Raw genomic sequence first — 17,365 nt, 5'->3', positions numbered from 1 at the left:
CACAAAAAACATAATAGGGCCCTTTAAATTGAAAGTGAGTCAAATAAACAAGACTACATGCTGCATTTTGTTGAGTTTATTGTTGGTCCAGTGGCATTAGCCTTTCAAAAACAAGTCAGATCACAATGAAATATGAAATGATGGACACTGAAACAGGAGATGGACTGGAGAAGACCGCAGGAGCTCAACTGCTGTGCATTGTGCAAGAGGTTATCATGTTAATTCAGTGAAGGAATCCTCTACGGTATGAAAGCAACCACTGCTTCAGGTCAAACCACTTCTTTCTTAATGCTTCTTTGCTTAAAAAGAACCAATTTATGCTAATACAAATGGACTGTATAGTGTTAACATTAAACTACTACTAGCCTGTATCATTAGCCTTCAGGATACACCTAAACTATTTTTTTGTCCCTTTTATTTCCCTTTCCTAAAAGCTGGACACCTCATTGTTGCATACTTTTGGAAGGCATGATTACGAAAATGCATCCAAAACATCTTACCTCTAGAAAAGAGGTAGCAGACCAACAACCCCCCTGAACATCATGGCCGTTTTCCATCTGTATCTCCCCTACAGTAGCACAAGCTGCAGAATCCTGGGTCTCACCGTCCCTTTACAACCAACCATTACAATCCAAGAAAATGTTTTGGGTTTTTGTTACCTGACCACAAAAACACCCTGACTGAAAAATACAGTACGTTTATAAAAAAATACCAAAAACAAAATGTATTTTATAGGGACCAGTGAATAATATGGATAACAAAAGTTTACAGTTTTTTTCAAAACATTAAAAAATGTAAAGTCTATTTACAGCATCATGTCAGAACGGCTGGAGTATGAAAGCACAAACACAGAGTTGGGGGGTGGAGGTGTCGAAAGATGAAGCAGGGCAGTAAATTGTTCTTCATAAAAGAGGTGTTTTATTCAAACCTGTCAGTCTCGAGTCAAAACGGTAAGCGTTCAAAGAGTTCTCAGTCCTTCAGGCAGGAGGGGTTAGTCCAGAGCGATGATGTCATCGTCATCATCATCATCATCATCATTGGTAGGGGCAGCAGCTGCACCCGACTGGTCCATTCGTAAACGTTTGCTGGAGGACTCTCCGGTTTCTGCGTCTGAGTGCCTCCTTTTGGTGGCGCTGGATGGTGCTGCTGCTGCTGCCGAGCTGGACGACGCCCCTTCCTCGTCAGATTCAACGATCATGATGTCATCATCGTCTGCCGGAGCTGAAAGGTGGAGGACAACAGTGTTTACAGATGGTGAAGAAACAACTACTATTTGTTTCCACCAACACCAGAATGCTCAAAACAAACAACTAATTGCGATAGAGAGGTGCAGTGTCGAGTCCTAAAACCCGGAAGTGAGTTAGCATTTGACCACTTCCGGTTCTCTCGTCTCAGAGTCAACGGTTTTTTGAACATGTTTTTGGAAAATAACTGGTGACTTTTGAAGAGTTTACGTGTCTGAAAAACGATGGTTGTTAACAAGTGACTGAATAGGACTACAGAAGTTGTGGAGGACGTTGTACGTCATTACACTGAACACGTAAACACTCCTCTACCTGCCTCCTGCAAACTGTTCAAACAAACACTTCAACTGGTACCATTTACAATCTGTATGTTTGAATATCGATCTTAAGTTGGCGTGACGTTGAAGTCGTGCGACCCTGCTGTAGTTCCTTTATAGCATAACGTTAGCATTTTGCTTCAGGCGATTAGATTTATGATTCGAAAATGATAAAAGTAGGGTAGACATGTGGATATTATCCGGCTGAACAAAACGTGCATTTATCAAACAGGTTCGTTTTCCACAGACCTTATTTCCAGCTATTTTCCAAAATCCTATGGAGAAATCCCACTGCTTTCTGTCGAGGGAACCCGAGCGCAGCTTACTTCCGGGTAAATACGTCATCCCTGCACCACTCTATTGACGTCTTCATAAAGTACGTTTTGTAGATCCACAGCAATTATTTTCTGTTGTTGTAGATCAGCTAAAGACGACTTAAGACTCAAGAAGAGGCCATGCATCACGCCAAGCTTAAATCATCCTATGACAGAGCCTCAGTACAGGCAGTGTCAAACTGCAGTCCTCCACCTGCAAACCTGTACCACCTTCTGGCAAGGAAGGTTATTTTAGCGAGTCTATGAGTTGTTTGGTCTATAAAAACAAAACAAAAGAATATGCAGATACGTTTTTCGCAAAACCCAAGATAACATGCTCAAATGGCTATATTTCTGTTAAAGAGATGTAAAAAAACAAAACATTTACATTTAAACCACTGGAATCAGATACTTAAAAAAAAAAATACTAATCAATGTATATTTTCAAGTAAAAAAAGGCAGCTCCCCTAATCTGAATGGGACCAGTCCGTGTATGCATTGAGGGTGATGGCACAGAGGAAAAAATACATTAACCAAGGCCACCTTGAAACTAGCATAACTTCTTTCTTGAATGCAATGGAAGGTCAGTGTGAGAAAAAGTTTTAGAGAGTACTTGTCCATGGACAAGTGAGTTTGGCAATTTACTTGTCCGAATACATGTTTCACTTGTCCAGAATGGACACAAATTGGGGCCACTGGAATCTTCTTCTTCGTCATCGTATTTTACATTTTCCAACGGTTTTTACGACACCGCTCAACGTAAGTGAGCGGTAAGATTTTACTGCATCACACATAGGGTTGGGTATCGTTTGGATTTTAACGATTCCGGTTCTGCTTTTCGATTCCGGTTATTTTCGGTTCTCCATTCCGGTTCTTAAGAGGGTAAAAATAAGTCCCATGACAAACTGGGAGAAAAATATATTTATGAAAACATTAAGTCAAATCTGTATTCCTATTTACAAATCACTTCATACCGTTTAATTTCTTACGGTTATTGAATACAATTATATAAAAATAATCTCTGCATTGTTTAGTTAGTTCTAAGTGGTGCAGTTTGAGAATGTACAATTGGCCCAGTGTCCTCTGATGTTACACTGCAACCTGCCTGTGAGACAGAGTCCAACCACACATGTCCAACACATAGGACATAACCTAATAATAATAATACATTATATTTATAGCCTATAGGCCTAGCGCTTTTCTACAACTCAAAGACGCTTGCACGCTTACCCATGTCCTGCAATACACATGCTGCAGCTGCCCAGCTGCTCACTGTTTGTAAAAGTAAATAAATAGTATTTTCATTTCAATAATATAGCTACTTTCTATACCCTGCTTCATAAACAATAGTGACATCCCTGTGCTCCTCGGAGTCTGGGGGGCCGGGGATGTGAGGACAGCGCGAGGACACAGACAGGGAGGCTGCTTTACTTCATAAAGGACATGGTGGTCAATATTAACAACACAGGAGCTAAAACGCTTAATAACCTTCATTACGTGTTAGAGAAAGAACATAAGAAAGTTTGACAAGGATGAGGCTGTTACACGGGCAGCGGATCCGCTGTGTGTAGAAAGAGAGAGAGAGAGAGAGAGAGAGAGAGAGAGAGAGAGAGAGAGAGACGCTGAGCTGCACCATGATACGGAGCATAGAGAGAGAGAGCTGCTCGGCCTCGCCTCCTGTCCTCACAACTCTTATTAATCTCGGTACCGGACAATTGTTATTTGTTCTTACTCGGAACTGAGTTTTGCTTCCCAACCCTGCCACTGTGCTGCACCGTCTGCACCTGCACCGTCGTTCTTATTATACATCCATGGTCCCGCCCCGAACAATGGCGGACACAGACAATTTGCGAATGACTTCTGCCTTTTGTAAACTGAATGTATCAATAATTTGTCAATAAATGAGGGCGAAAAACGTCACTTGTCCGCCGGACAAGTCAATTGAAAGATCTACTTGTCCGATATCATAAATAACACGTCCCGGACGGTGGGACGTGTACTTTTTCGCACACTGAAGGTGTTGGCCAACCAAATTGGAGAGAGAGCAAATTCCTAGTTGATTAGTTTGTAACATGAAAGCTTTATTTGACTGTTTACCTTGCCATTGTTACAGTAAAAGAGAACAAATCAGCATAACTTTCTAGAGTTGTCAATTGCTATTACAAAGCACTTGCAGTGCATTGGTTTTTGATAGGACTTTAGATTCACAGATATGGTTCTTATATCTGCACATAAAATAAAGGCCCGTACACACACTCACTGGGAAAAAAATGAAATATAGCTTATACATTCCTGCTCAGTGAATTTAACAAAGACACTTAATACCATATTAAACTAGAAATAAATGAAGTGTTCGTCTCATGCTGACCTTTAGAAGAGGTGGATGGCTGGGCAGAGTCCTTGTTGCCGTTAGTGACGCTGTTAACCTCTTCCTTGTTTGGCTGAGGGGGCGGAGCTTTGTCCGGGGCTTCACCTACGACTTCAAACTCCACATCCCGCTCCAGTTCCTCACTGCCAAAGAAGACAGACTTTAATAGTTATTCTGTTAAGTCACCATTCAAAGCAAATCAGGCAAATGTAACACATTTGCCTGTTCACAATGCATTTCATTCATCAAAGCACATTCACAGAGGGACATACGTGTGCAGGACATTGACGAGGAGTGTGTAGTCTTGGAGGAAGTCATCGATTTGGAGGCGGCTGCCATTGCGGATCCCGAAATGGGCGAGAAATTTGTGGTTGTTGGCTGTGGAGGACAGAGAGGAATGGTGTTACACCTACACCTAAAAACATGTATTTGTAGTTCTTGACATGTAGGCATAATCCATTCTGTCATACAGGAATACCAAATCATTTAAAGGAAATCAAACCCAAATACATTTCCAGTTTTTCATCATCAACTGAATTTGATGTGCGTTCTTGTTACATTTATAAACAATCCACAACTCTCAAAAAAATAAAAGTTGTTCTTGTTTCATTACTCTGAGCATCATTCTCTCTGATGAGCATCTCACTCATTCTGTCAGTGCCCGGCTACAGGATGAAATCCAGAACTGCTCTTTTTATTTTATACATTTGAAATGACAAACTCTTCTTAAACCGAGCATGTAGACACAGTTGTCTAATCACACATTAACAGAGATGCTAAATGTTTTTATTTGTTATTTCCTCTTTTCCTCCCCCTTTTTGGACAGAATGTGTTTTTAGATTATTTATTAACAAACGCAGCCAGACCGCCCTCTGTTGTGGAGATGAAGAATTGCTGCATGTGATGCATTGCGTTGTTCCCGCTTCCTCCTTACCGTCTGTCTCTCCTTCCTCTGAGGAGATGAGGATGGTCCCTTTCCCGTCCTCTATCTGAACATCTGGAGCCACCATGCCGAACCTCTCCTTTAGGATCTGATTAAAGCAAACAAAATCCAGTCAACCACAAGTAGGGCAATAATAAACATTTACAGCAGATACATTACACCATCTAGGCCAGGGGGGTCAAACTCAATTTCATTGCGGGCCACATTAGCATTATGGCTGCACTCAAAGGGCTGGTTGTAACTTTAAGACTATATGAAAATACATATAAATATTTAATATATATATATATATAAAATATGTATTATATTACATTTTTGCCTCTGCATTGGATTATTATCAGATAGGGTAATAACTACGTCTGAAAGAAGAAGTCTGGGGCAAATAATTGCAAGTCTCTTCAGTGCGCATGTCACAATATGATTTAAAAAGAAAAGCCAAATTCTGAAAAAAAGGCAAATTCTAAGGAAAAAAAGTCTAATTTGAGATGCATTGTGGGACATGTAGTTTATTGGCAACGTGCTTCTGTAAATCGGCATGTAACCGTATAATAAACATATTATATTCTTTGCAAGCTCTTGTGGGGCCACAGAAAATGAATTCACGGGCTGGATTTGGCCCCCGGGCCTCGAGTTTGACACCCCTGATCTAGGCAATTGTTACAATTCAACAACAATAATTCCTCATTCGATAAACACAATGTAATGTAGGTTATATTCTCAATGATTCTCCAAGCTGTAAGACTGTTCTCCTGAGCTCACCACTCGCATATGTCTATAATACACTGTTTATCTATACATTCCAAATATTTACATCTACTTTATATATTGTCATCCGTATACAGTATTTATTCTAATGTACAGCATTTCATTTTACATTCCATGTTATCTATAGCTATGTTCTATGTACATACAGAAGCTGATTTATTCTTGCTAAATGGTATGACTAGATTTTATTGCACATTTTTTATTTCTTATTTTGATGTGTATTTTGTGTGTTGGCAGGGCCTGGTACTTTTTGAGAGATGCCCCATATTTGGGTCTTACAAAAAGAAATTGAGAATCATCCAAGAGCACAGTAAGAACATCTTGTGTAGTGTGGGAGCTATGACCTGAAGAAATGTTCCGTTTGAACTGAAGCGGTGGAAAGTTGTAATACTTTTAATAAACAAAGAGTTGGCATAATTTAGAACTCAGTTGTGTTCAAGATCTTTGTGGATAAATGACAAAAGCACCCCTTCATGTTGGTGTAAAACAGGTTCATCGTATTACCCGGTCCTGCAGACAGAGGACAGTGGTTTTGTGGACGTTCAGTTTGACCGTGACTTCGGGTTTGCTGGCGCAGACGTAGCAGTTGGCGCAGGGCGGATCCAGGATACATGGGACCAGCAGCTTCTTCCTGAGGCTGGGACACTTATTCAGGAAGATCTGGACAAGAGGGAAGAAAGACCAATGTGAAAGGTGGAAAAACACAGAGCTAGTAGTAAGGAATATATTGCTGGAAGGCGGAGTACGCCAGAGGTTTTTTTGGCAGTTTGTCATTCGATGTGATTATTTAATGATCTGCCGACGGAAAAAAGCAAGAACTAAAAGGAAAATCTTAATTTACGTCTGCCTATGGAAGACTACTCAGCCACAGACTGCTTCAGCAAGGGGACGCATTAGCAGAAAGAGGCCAACAATGGCAGAGATATTGGGGGGGGGAAAACAGGGATTCATCAATAACACTAACCAGCCGATTCAAGTTGATTACGTTTTATTATAAGGTAAGTGTTAATCTATCAATGTATGCAAGGCTGCCAAGTGTGTCAAATATAAATAAAGAATATAGCTGTTAACAAAGCACTGCGTGTACAGTTTATTTATCAGTGAACAAAATGCTACTGCTCCGCAAGACTGCCTTCAGAAACTGCTGATTAAAGAAAACATAGTTAGCTCTGAAGTTAGCAACAACTCATGCTTACTTAAGGTAGGCTGCACTTTAAGGTGGACCAACCACTGTCTTTTTAGCGACAAGCCGCTCCTTTCGGTCTCGCTCAGGTTTTCTTTCTTAGTTCTAAACCGTTTAACCATTAGCATAGTGTAGTTAAATAAACATGTTTTAACCACAGGTGACTATTGCGGCTTTCACACCAGCGCTTTTCCCTTTCTAGCTCCGAGCGGGAGCTTTTCTGGTTCAGCTCCGGTTTCCCTTTTCTGCTCCCGCTCTGTTCACACCGCCCAGAGCCCGACTGGTGCTGCCGCTGCTGCGTCATGACGTCACCGTTTACATCGCTGATTTGCTCCCCAACGCCATTACGGCGCTCACAACAACGGGGAACTGCGTCGGGTCGATGATCGTGTTGCTTTTAATCACACGAAGCCAGAATAAATTAAATAACGACTTCTCCAACCTTATACTTTGCTCCAGAGTGCCGTGGTTCATTGTTTATTAATGTGTTTCAGCAGCATTTACCAACCGCTGCAGTGTTGGCTGCTCTTCCACGGGAGTTTATTCTCCCGTTAGCTCCCGGTTAGCTCACACTGCAGCGGCCGCTCTAAAGTATTCACTGTCCGACTCACACAAGCAGCTGATACATATCCCCAGTTCCCCTTAGCCTAAGTGAATGTGTGTCAGTCTGAATTGACGCTGTTTGGCATCACAACGCTGTTATGAAAGTTTCTCTGGTATAAAATGAGTGATGTTAGCATAGCAACCGAAGCTAAACTGACTACTTGCTATTGCTATCCTATTGTGGCATAAACCGTTTTCTACAGGCACATTTTACCGGCGTATTTTTATTATGATTCTACTTGTGATAGTCGGACACGACAACCTGTGCAGCCCATGTATTGATTCCATCCGATAGCTGCTATAATACAAAACAAAACGTCTGCCTCTCTCCACAATGATCAATAACAGTGAACGGATGGTCAAAGTAAGGTACAAATAAACAGAATCACACGAAGCCTGGTTAGTGTTGCCTGACTTTATAAAGTATGTTTACGGCCCGTACACACAGCAGCTTTTGGCGATTTGTCCACCGCTTCCAGCGCGTCTCCGCCCATTGACTTTGAATGGGGATGACGTCACTTTCCCTCGCTTGTCGCCGAACTGCATTGTGGGGGGGCGAGGCGAAGATTTCCAGGATGTTCAGGATTCCAAAGTTGAACAATGTTCAACTTTTGAGGCTGAGCTGGAAGCGACAGCCAATCAGATCCGTTTATGCAAATCTGACAGTTCAAGCGCTAGCCAATCAAACCGCGTGCAAGCTGGGAGAACCAGACCGCAGTTCATTCTATATTCCTAACAAAACTGGAGGAGAAGTTAGTTATTGCGGTAGCAAATCACCCGGTTCTTTATGACCAGTCCCTATTTACTTACCGGGATACAAACCGGAGGAACCAGGCATGGAGGGAGGTGGCAGAGGCAGTGGGTGAAACTGGTAGGTTTTCGCTTGTTTGGGGATTTTATATCCAGTTTACTTCGTTGCTAGTTTACTTCGTTGCTAGCAAGCATAGACAGTATCATTAGCCAGCATGGAATGTAGCATAAAATAGCACCATAGACATTAATCTCATAAATGTTCAAAATGTTAAAAGAAATAGTGGAGAAGAACCGGGGTTTTTTGCTTTGTATGTCGGGGGCGGGAGATTCATGTGATTGGTTGTTGGTCGCGAAATCCCCAAGCTTTCAGACACGCCCAGCTCCAAGATTTTCAAGATTTTTGAAAATCTGCTGTGTGGACGTACCGTTATAAGCACTACTGCTTGTAGGCAGGCATGACAGTCGACCCATGTTCAGGGGAGGAGGGTTTAGTTTCCTGCACGCCTCGACGTAAGAGAGACGTAAGCGACGCCACCTCTTAGCTCCGAAGCTCTTGCCTCTAGACCGACAATTTTTTGGAGCTGGAAGTGAACCGGATTCCGGAGCTAAGAGCCGGCGCCGCTGCGGTGTGAACAGGAAAAAGCGCTGGTGTGAAAGGGGCATATCTTAGGCTGTGACATTTGACTGGACTAACCAGTTCTGGTACTCACCGTGCGACAGGACTCCAGTTCACCAGACAGGATCTTCAAGCTCTCCAGCACAATGAGTCCAGCGATGATAGCGTTGGTTGTAGCGATAGCTGGGATGATGTTCCCTGCCATGGCTGAAACAAACAAAGACAACACTTTGAATTAGGGGCATCTGAATGTGCACTACAACTATAGAATGCAGTTAAGATATGTAAAACCAATTAAGAACATTTTCATTATTAAATCAAACGAGGTCATTTCTACATTAATGATTTGATTCCAGATGTGAGACAATAAACGTACACTTCACGTCGAAGCGACTCTTCGTGTTCATGCTGAAGATGTGCATACGAAGGTTGGCTGCTGCTGTAACAAAGTCCATGGCTGGGGCGTCGTCCTGAGAACAAGAGGAGGCAGTGAAAGCTCATGTATCTGTGTGTCACTAACATTTCAGTATGGCTGTGTATTGAGACGTGAAGCTGATATCATATCGACCTATATAGACGGGTGTATGTTACTCTATGGTTTCTCAAATAACTTTTCATTAGTCTGTGTTTGTGCGTTACCTTGTCCCACACCAGCTCGGCTCCTTCTCCTTTCTCCTGCAGCATTGTGCGGAGGGTCTCCACACTGTGCTGGAACATCTTACAAAGACCCCAAACACTCAGAACCTGCTGGTCCTTCAAACCTGAGCCCACAGACTCCTCCTTAGGACCTGCACACCAACAAGATGGATGAACATAGGAATGTTAACAAATTAACGCCAGAGACAGACCTCTGATGTTGTTGGAGGTGTGCTTGTCAAACACAGAACTAATATTTTCCCTCTAAAATGATTATATTAGCAATTGCAATATCAGTAAAAAATGATTGCAATGACTTCTTTTTGCCAGCCCTATCTGAAAGTACAAACACAAACAGACGTAAACCCCATTTTAAGCATGAAGTCACCAACTTAAAACAGCTGTCTAGTTGGAAAGTTAACATCATTTGTGAAATGCTTCAGAAGATCTCCTTTTCTGCAGCATGTGGTACCGTTTTTATAAAAGCTTTTTTCTCTGCACATACATTTAATAACAGATCTGGTTCCATGTTGTTTGTGAGGGAAAACTCTTCTGCTCACCCTAAAGCTAAACTAGTTTGCATTCCAGATACATGCTCACTGTTTTCCTGACAGACAAGTTGTTGTTCTTCAAGTAGTTAACATGTTTGGCTTTTGTAACGCACAACACTCACACCTATAGCTGCTATGCCATTCCACGTTTCTTATTTTGATTGTGATCATTTAGGATTTTGGTTTATTGCTTAACATGCAACAGTCACTGCCATTTTTGGGAGAACAGAGGTTCTCAACCAGGTGGAATGAGCAAGCAGCAAACAAGCCTCTAACAGGTAGTTGTCAAGTTGCCTCTGACATTGATATGTAAACAAACGTACCACTGTTCCTCAGCTGGTGCCAGTCCAAAGGTGTCGGGGCTTTCCTCTTCTTCCACAGCTTGTCCATGGTCAGCAGGTAGCTGATGTCGTCTTTGAAAAGCTGGGGAGCAAATCAGAACAAAGCTTGTTGCTGTATTGGTATTAACCACCTGTCTTGCAGAAATGCTGTATGTAAATATTAACAATAAATCGGCCGAGACAACTTTGAATCCACCGCTCGAGAATCTTACTAAGTTTACTATCACATGTGGGGCCAAATTAACCCATTCTTTGTTCATTTGTAAACAGGGTTCTTACACCTTTTCCAAAGTCAAATTCAAGCACTTTTCAAGCATTTTCAAGCATCTTACAGCTGTTGTAAATTACATATTTATACTCAAATGATTATTTCCCTACCTCACATTAAATGAGATGTTCTTTATGCAACCAAGGACTGTTGACCTCTGGGTGAGTGCTGCTTCCTACCTACTGGACTAACAATGGCTAATCCCAAACTGTACTGCTTTTTCCTTGCGTTATTCGCCTCCACTACTATCATGTGTGATTATGAGGTCTCTACACAAGATGATTACGTTACATTCCACTGTCATGTACGCACAAAACAAACTAGGCATTGTGACTCACTGCTAGCTCTTGGCCGTGCTGATTGTATTACTACTGATGATATCGGGCAATGTGCATGTTCATCCTGGACCTTCTATTGTATGTAGCCCAAGTTCTGACCTGTGCCCTGATGTCAATCTTTGTCACAATGATCTGAGTTTCCCTGACTTCTGCTTTAGCTTTTCTACATGTAAATGCTAGAAGCATAACAACAGCCGGTGTTTCTTGTGAGTGGTTCCCCGGTACACAAACACAATACAAACACACTCGCGAGCTTCCCCCAGACCTGTAATACAAACGAAAATGTGTCTTCGCGTCAATGTGACTGATTTCGATAGAGCAAGTCACATTTGGTTTAGGTACGAAACATACTACCAGTAGAAATACTGTGCTTTCAAAATCGCTCTGTGTCGAATCAATAGATTATATTTCGTGACTATCACACGAAATGCCGTGAGTGCTTCATCCTCTGAACACCACAGGATGGCGACTGTAACGCACATAACATAGGTACGCTCCTCTGAAATGATTGTCCCCTGCAATTATTATTATCACTCAATCGAGTTAGCTATTCAGCTAGCTAACGTTAGCTTCAACAAACGTAACATGCAACGTTAGCCTAATCTAAAATGCTCTACTACGGCGTACCTTTCATGTGGCTCGTCAGCGCAGACTCTCCCATCGTTATGTTGCAAACTTTGCAGGAGGCTACTCGTGGGCTTGACCCTCGTCTTAGCCATGGCTTGTATTTGTCTTCTGCTAGCCAACGCTCGTTGAAACTGCAACCTCCTGGCACAGTCATCTATCACTCATCAGAATGCCCAGGTCACACGTAACACAAACACTTGCAGGTCGCGCGCATAGCGCAGGAAGGCCGCAGCGGAGCTGTTTTATGTAGAAGTGAAGCAATTAAGCGCGCTCAGACTTCTTTATTTTCATCTAAAAAGCGAAGTATAGCATTTACAATGTCAAGCACTTTATCCCAAATTCAAGCACTTTTCAAACCTTGAAAACACCTCATAAAATGTCAAGCACTTTCAAGGATTTCCAGCACCTGTACGAACCCTGTGTAAAGTTAAAGATATATTTTGCGTGTCCAATAAACTTTTTCAGGGGCTGCAATTGAAATGTTTTGACTGGTACCTTGTGGAAGAGTTTAACGGAGTCGTATCCTGTGGAGCGGGCCCATTCCTTGGTGGAGACTCGCTTGATGTCCCCGTCCTTTTCTGAGGCTGTGGCGCGAGCTGCTGTGTCTTCAGGATTCCCTGTTTACAGAACACATTACACACACATATGTTAAAGTAGGCTAGGTGTGTATTTCCTGCTGTATCACTATCCATTCTGTTAAAATAACAGATATTGGGAAAAAAATGCATTGCCAAGCTCTCACTCACATGCAGCCTCTGGGTCCGCTGTGTCGGGTGACACCTCTTGATCTGCGTCCTCTTCACCAAAAAGCTGACTATAGTGGCAATAAACAAACCGAGAGAAATGACAATAAGAATAAAGCATACTGGTCTATATTGTTAAGAGCTAGTCTAGTTAGGTTTTATAGTGCAATGCATCTATGTCGGAAACCAATTCAACTTTAATGATGCTTGTTCTTAGTTAGAATGAGATTGAGTGTTACTTGAAGAGGTACTTGGCCCAGACAATGCAGTGAATGGGTTCAGACGGCGTGTTTCTGATGGTGCATCCTGGGAAGGTTTTCTGGGTGGGTTTAGGTTGGCACTCGTAGCACTCAGTCAGTCCCTGAGGCAGCGGAAAGGAATAAAAGAAGGAAAAAGTGCGACACAGACATAGTGAGAGGCAGTATAGTTGGTGCTAGGGCTGTGCGATTAATCGTATTTTAATCGCGATTACGATTATGGCTTGCGACGATTATGAAAACAGCATAATTGACAAAATACGATTATTTTGCTGGGTGCGCTTTCGCCCCTCCCTAAAAGCCCACTCGGCCACGTGGGAGTGACATGTGTTGTGAGTGTTCAGCGCGAGCGAAGATGTCAGAACAAGAGCAGCAACTAGTTAAAAAGAAGGGTAAAACTATTTCCACTATTTGCAAGTACTTTGCCATTACATTCCACATCGCTAAAGATATGTGCCCAGTTAGCACTGTTAGCAACCAGGGCTTTAAGCAACTTGTCAACACGTTGGACAAGCGTTACGCGATGCCGTCTCGGTATTATTTCAGCAGGTCTGCGCTGCCTGCACTATGTGACAAATGCCGTGGGGAAGTTGAGAGAGATGTGGCTTCAGCTGACTACTTTGCGACCACAACGGACCTATGGTCTAGCCCAGGGGTGCCCAACCAGTCGATCGCGAGATGTGTCTAAAAATAGAACAACAATATTCTGTTTTATCGTTAATGTCCTGTAACATAATCTTCCTGTGCCAGAATAATGCACTTGAACGCATCAAAGCTTTGTGATTGGCCGACGTCACCCCATGTGTCGGGGCGTGGCTGAGGGTCTTCAGTACAGGTGGCAATATCGTCCCCTGCCTGCGCTCATCTCTGAAACCAGACCATGTAAACAGGCTGGTGTTTCTTGCAAAACATCTTTAAGAGATGACATGAGCAGCCCTACCAGCATTTACCATGGTGGCCAAAACATTTTTATTTGGTCTTAAATTGTAGTTCAACATTTATTTCCTGTTACTTCTGGACCATGACGGTGGGCCAGCCTTCAACGTTTAACTGAGTGGAATAATGAATATGTTTTACCAAAATGTTGGCTATATGTTAAGGAGTGTTCAGTAGGTTGTGACAGTGCACTGCAACATATTGGATTTAATTTATTTTGGTCTAATTTATTTTTATTTATCATATTAATAATATATGTTTAGTATGGTTTTGGAAGTGCGCTCCAACATATTTGTTGATCTTGTTTATTGGTAAAATATTATTTGTTTTAAAGTTCAATAAATGGTCAATGAATAATCGTCAAAATAATCGTGATATCAATTATTGACCAAATAATCGTGATTATGATTTTTGCCATAATCGCACAGCCCTAGTTGGTGGTCATCATATTTTAATGGATAGATTTTGGCGATTGAATTTACGTTTTATAAATAATATAGCAGTGTTAATGTGAGAAGATTATCCTGCCGAACAAAAAATGTAAGTATCATAAACATGATTTTTCTGACAGAACAAATTTTCCGCACAATTCTAAAATCCAATGGAAAATCCCCTTGCTTTTTGTCAAGTAAGCAATTGCTACTTTCTGGGTCTACCTACAAAAAGACATCACTGCACCACTCTGTTGATGTCATTACAAGTAAAAGAATGAAGTGCATGTTCTACCTTCTTGATGACTGTGACTTGTCCAAGGTATCCGGCTGTGCCACTCTCTATCAGAGGGATGTCTGCTGCCAAACACATCCTGTTCACATGGTTACGAGCCGCTATGGAGACAGAAAGTGTTTTATTTTCCTCATTATTTGAATGTGTTGGCAGTTAGGAGGAACACACTATGTGTGGGAGGTGAGGTCACATGAGAACATACCTCTGTTATCCAGAGCATTCATCACCAGGATGAACTGTCTGAAGAACTCCGTGTTGTAGTCAGGGCTGTTGGGAGAAAAAAAAACACCATCCGTTTCCAAACTCTTTAATTAAGTTTACAAATTAAATAGAACAAGAAACAAAAGGAACTCACTTCATGATGCTGTCATGATAGGCAGTGATATTTGCAGTGGGACAAAACGTCAATGCACTCTCCTTGGCCACCTGCAAAACAACACAAACCAACTGAGCAAGAGAAACAGCACACCAAAAATGTTTCAGACTACGGTGTAGTGTTACAGAAAGAATGCATTTCGGCATTGTTTTCTATAACGAGCAGCGACAGAGGTTCATTGAGGATCTCATACCTGTGCTTTAGACTTGCCGACATGCTTCTTCTGGAAGAGGAACTGTCGGTTCAGGTTGCTGACATCAATTGTGTCCAAGTCAATCTGCAAAAATCAATATGGTTGTGATGTCATGTGACATATCAGAATCAGGCAGCTACAATGTACCTGTCAAAGCATTGGATGTAGCAATTTGTTTTGATTTTATTTTGGACAGAAATATGTCTGTGCAGATAGACAAACAGGAACAGTTCCACTAATAAGGGCCTCTAAACTTCTTAACATTCCAGAATAGGGGCTGCACAATTAATTGTATTGAAATGGTGGTGTTTCCTGAAATGCTGTGGTGTTTCCTGAAATGCTGTGGTGTCTTGCACTTCAGGGCCACCGTACTTTCTGCTCATTTACTGAGAAAATTAATAATGGTGAGAATGTATTAATCAATATTAATATTCAGTGTACCGGCACCCCCCAACGACACATAATCTTCAAATGTTTCTAAACACTTCTCTCTGATCCAGTGGGTCAGAAATACGCAACACATTATGGGAAAAAATAAGAATAAAATGACCTGACGCATATAAACAAAGGGGCGTCCAAATTACAGTGCATCTGAAATAAGTTTACTAGCTAACTTAGCACTGTTAATGGCGCCAAATGCTTCAGTTGAATATGCTCCACCGGTGTCCATATTTATACAAATTAATGCGGGAGCATGGACACCTAACTGTTCACTGGGGTACAGAGGGGTATCAAGAAACCACCACGAATGTATGTGTTACTTCTTGGAATGTCACGACCCGGCAATTAGCCTCAGCCCGAAAAACCCCAGGCGCTGTCTGGGTAGCACAAAGACCTAGCTAGCTAGCTAACATACACACAAACACAAGTGAGACGGACCACTTCGATGTTCTTGAAGCCGGTGAGGACGAGGTTCTTCAGGAGCTCGCAGCCGATACCTCCCGCTCCCACCACCAGCACCTTGCAGGTGGAGAGGGAGTCGGCGAGTTCTTTTCGGAGGGGACCCACCAGTTGGACCATGTTGAACGGCTAGAGACAGAATCCGAACTTGCAGCACAGAGGGGCTAGCAGCTAGCTTCTTCTTCGACAGAACCGGAGTCCCGCCTACTTCCGGGTTAATTAACTTCTTCTGTGGTGTTCAAAGCTCCCTCTTCTGGACGGGTCGCAACCAGTCTATGGTCGCAACGAAACGTAGAGTGCGTTTGTTTGGTGTTGAGATGTAGGTATTATAAATAAGCACATCCGGAGTTTTCCTATCAGTAACCAACGTAAATGCAATGGGCATACTTTGTACTATTTTTTTCTGTATAGCCTACTACATTGTTGCTGCAACAATTTGAATAGACTATTTTACATGCTGGTATTAAATAATTTCACACAAATTAAATGGAGACAATAAAAACTTGACATAAAGGCACGTTGGATAATCAAATAACTTTAATTTAAGAAAAATAATAACATAAATAAAAGACAGCAAAAACTGAATTAAATTAAACATCCATGATGATATTATGGCTGCACCCTTCCAACATTTGCTCTAGGGGTCATCATATCATTTCAGGTAATAAGCTCTGAGGAGAGACTTTGCATCTTTCTTTTTTATGTGTCTTCTAATCAACTAAGGGTTGCCAAGTCTCAGGAAATATCTCAGAATTAAATATGAAATATATATCAGAATCCATACCTTGGATTTGCAAAAACACCCGAAAAATCAGCTTGAGAGAATAACAGAAGGAATGTCCATTTTTTGGGGGGCTAGTTTTATTTAGTAAGGAAAAGAGTACAACTAGATCCTTTGCCATGGTCACTTAGTCCAGTGTTTTTCAAAGTGGGGGCCCCGACCCCCCAGGGGGCGCCAGGGAGGTCACGCAAAGTTTGAGGGAAACAGAATTTTTTATTTAAAAAAAAAAAAAAGGTTTTCTTTTTTTAGATGTTATAAATAACTGTATATTAATCAATCTATGTGTCCTTTGATGCCAATCTTTTAATATTTTTTGTTTTTGAATCACACGGACACCCTTCAAGCCAATCAGAATCGAGCTGCCGCTACTGAGAGTGAAAATCTGCTCAGCTTTTGGAGCAAGTGAGAGCTAGTGAATGTTTCGCTCTGCAGCTGGATGAGAGCACGGATGTAGCAAATGTCACAGAAATGCTTGCATACATCAGATTTATTTCAGAAGACAACTTTGTTGAGGAAATATTATTTTACAAAGCACTGGAAGGTAGGACCACATGAAGAGACATTTTCCAAGTTTTAGATGAGTACA

General features: G+C 41.8%; 1 protein-coding gene across 1 annotated transcript; it reads right to left on the bottom strand.

The window, feature by feature from the left end:
* Positions 1-61: 61 nt before the first annotated feature.
* On the bottom strand, positions 62-16,278 carry uba2 (ubiquitin-like modifier activating enzyme 2). The gene is made up of 17 exons (XM_034205932.1): positions 15,978-16,278; positions 15,099-15,182; positions 14,885-14,955; positions 14,732-14,796; positions 14,530-14,630; positions 12,850-12,971; positions 12,614-12,681; positions 12,363-12,484; positions 10,617-10,716; positions 9,746-9,894; positions 9,483-9,576; positions 9,201-9,313; positions 6,456-6,611; positions 5,178-5,274; positions 4,516-4,621; positions 4,244-4,386; positions 62-1,221 (listed from the first exon to the last, which is right to left on the bottom strand). Exons 1-17 carry the CDS (start codon positions 16,116-16,118, stop codon positions 992-994), a joined length of 1,962 nt encoding a protein of 653 aa, XP_034061823.1. The 5' UTR covers positions 16,119-16,278; the 3' UTR covers positions 62-991.
* Positions 16,279-17,365: the final 1,087 nt, after the last annotated feature.

This window comes from Gymnodraco acuticeps, unplaced genomic scaffold, assembly GCF_902827175.1.
Source record: "Gymnodraco acuticeps unplaced genomic scaffold, fGymAcu1.1, whole genome shotgun sequence".
Lineage (NCBI taxonomy): Eukaryota > Metazoa > Chordata > Actinopteri > Perciformes > Bathydraconidae > Gymnodraco > Gymnodraco acuticeps.
This window is presented reverse-complemented; position numbering and strand designations above follow the sequence as displayed.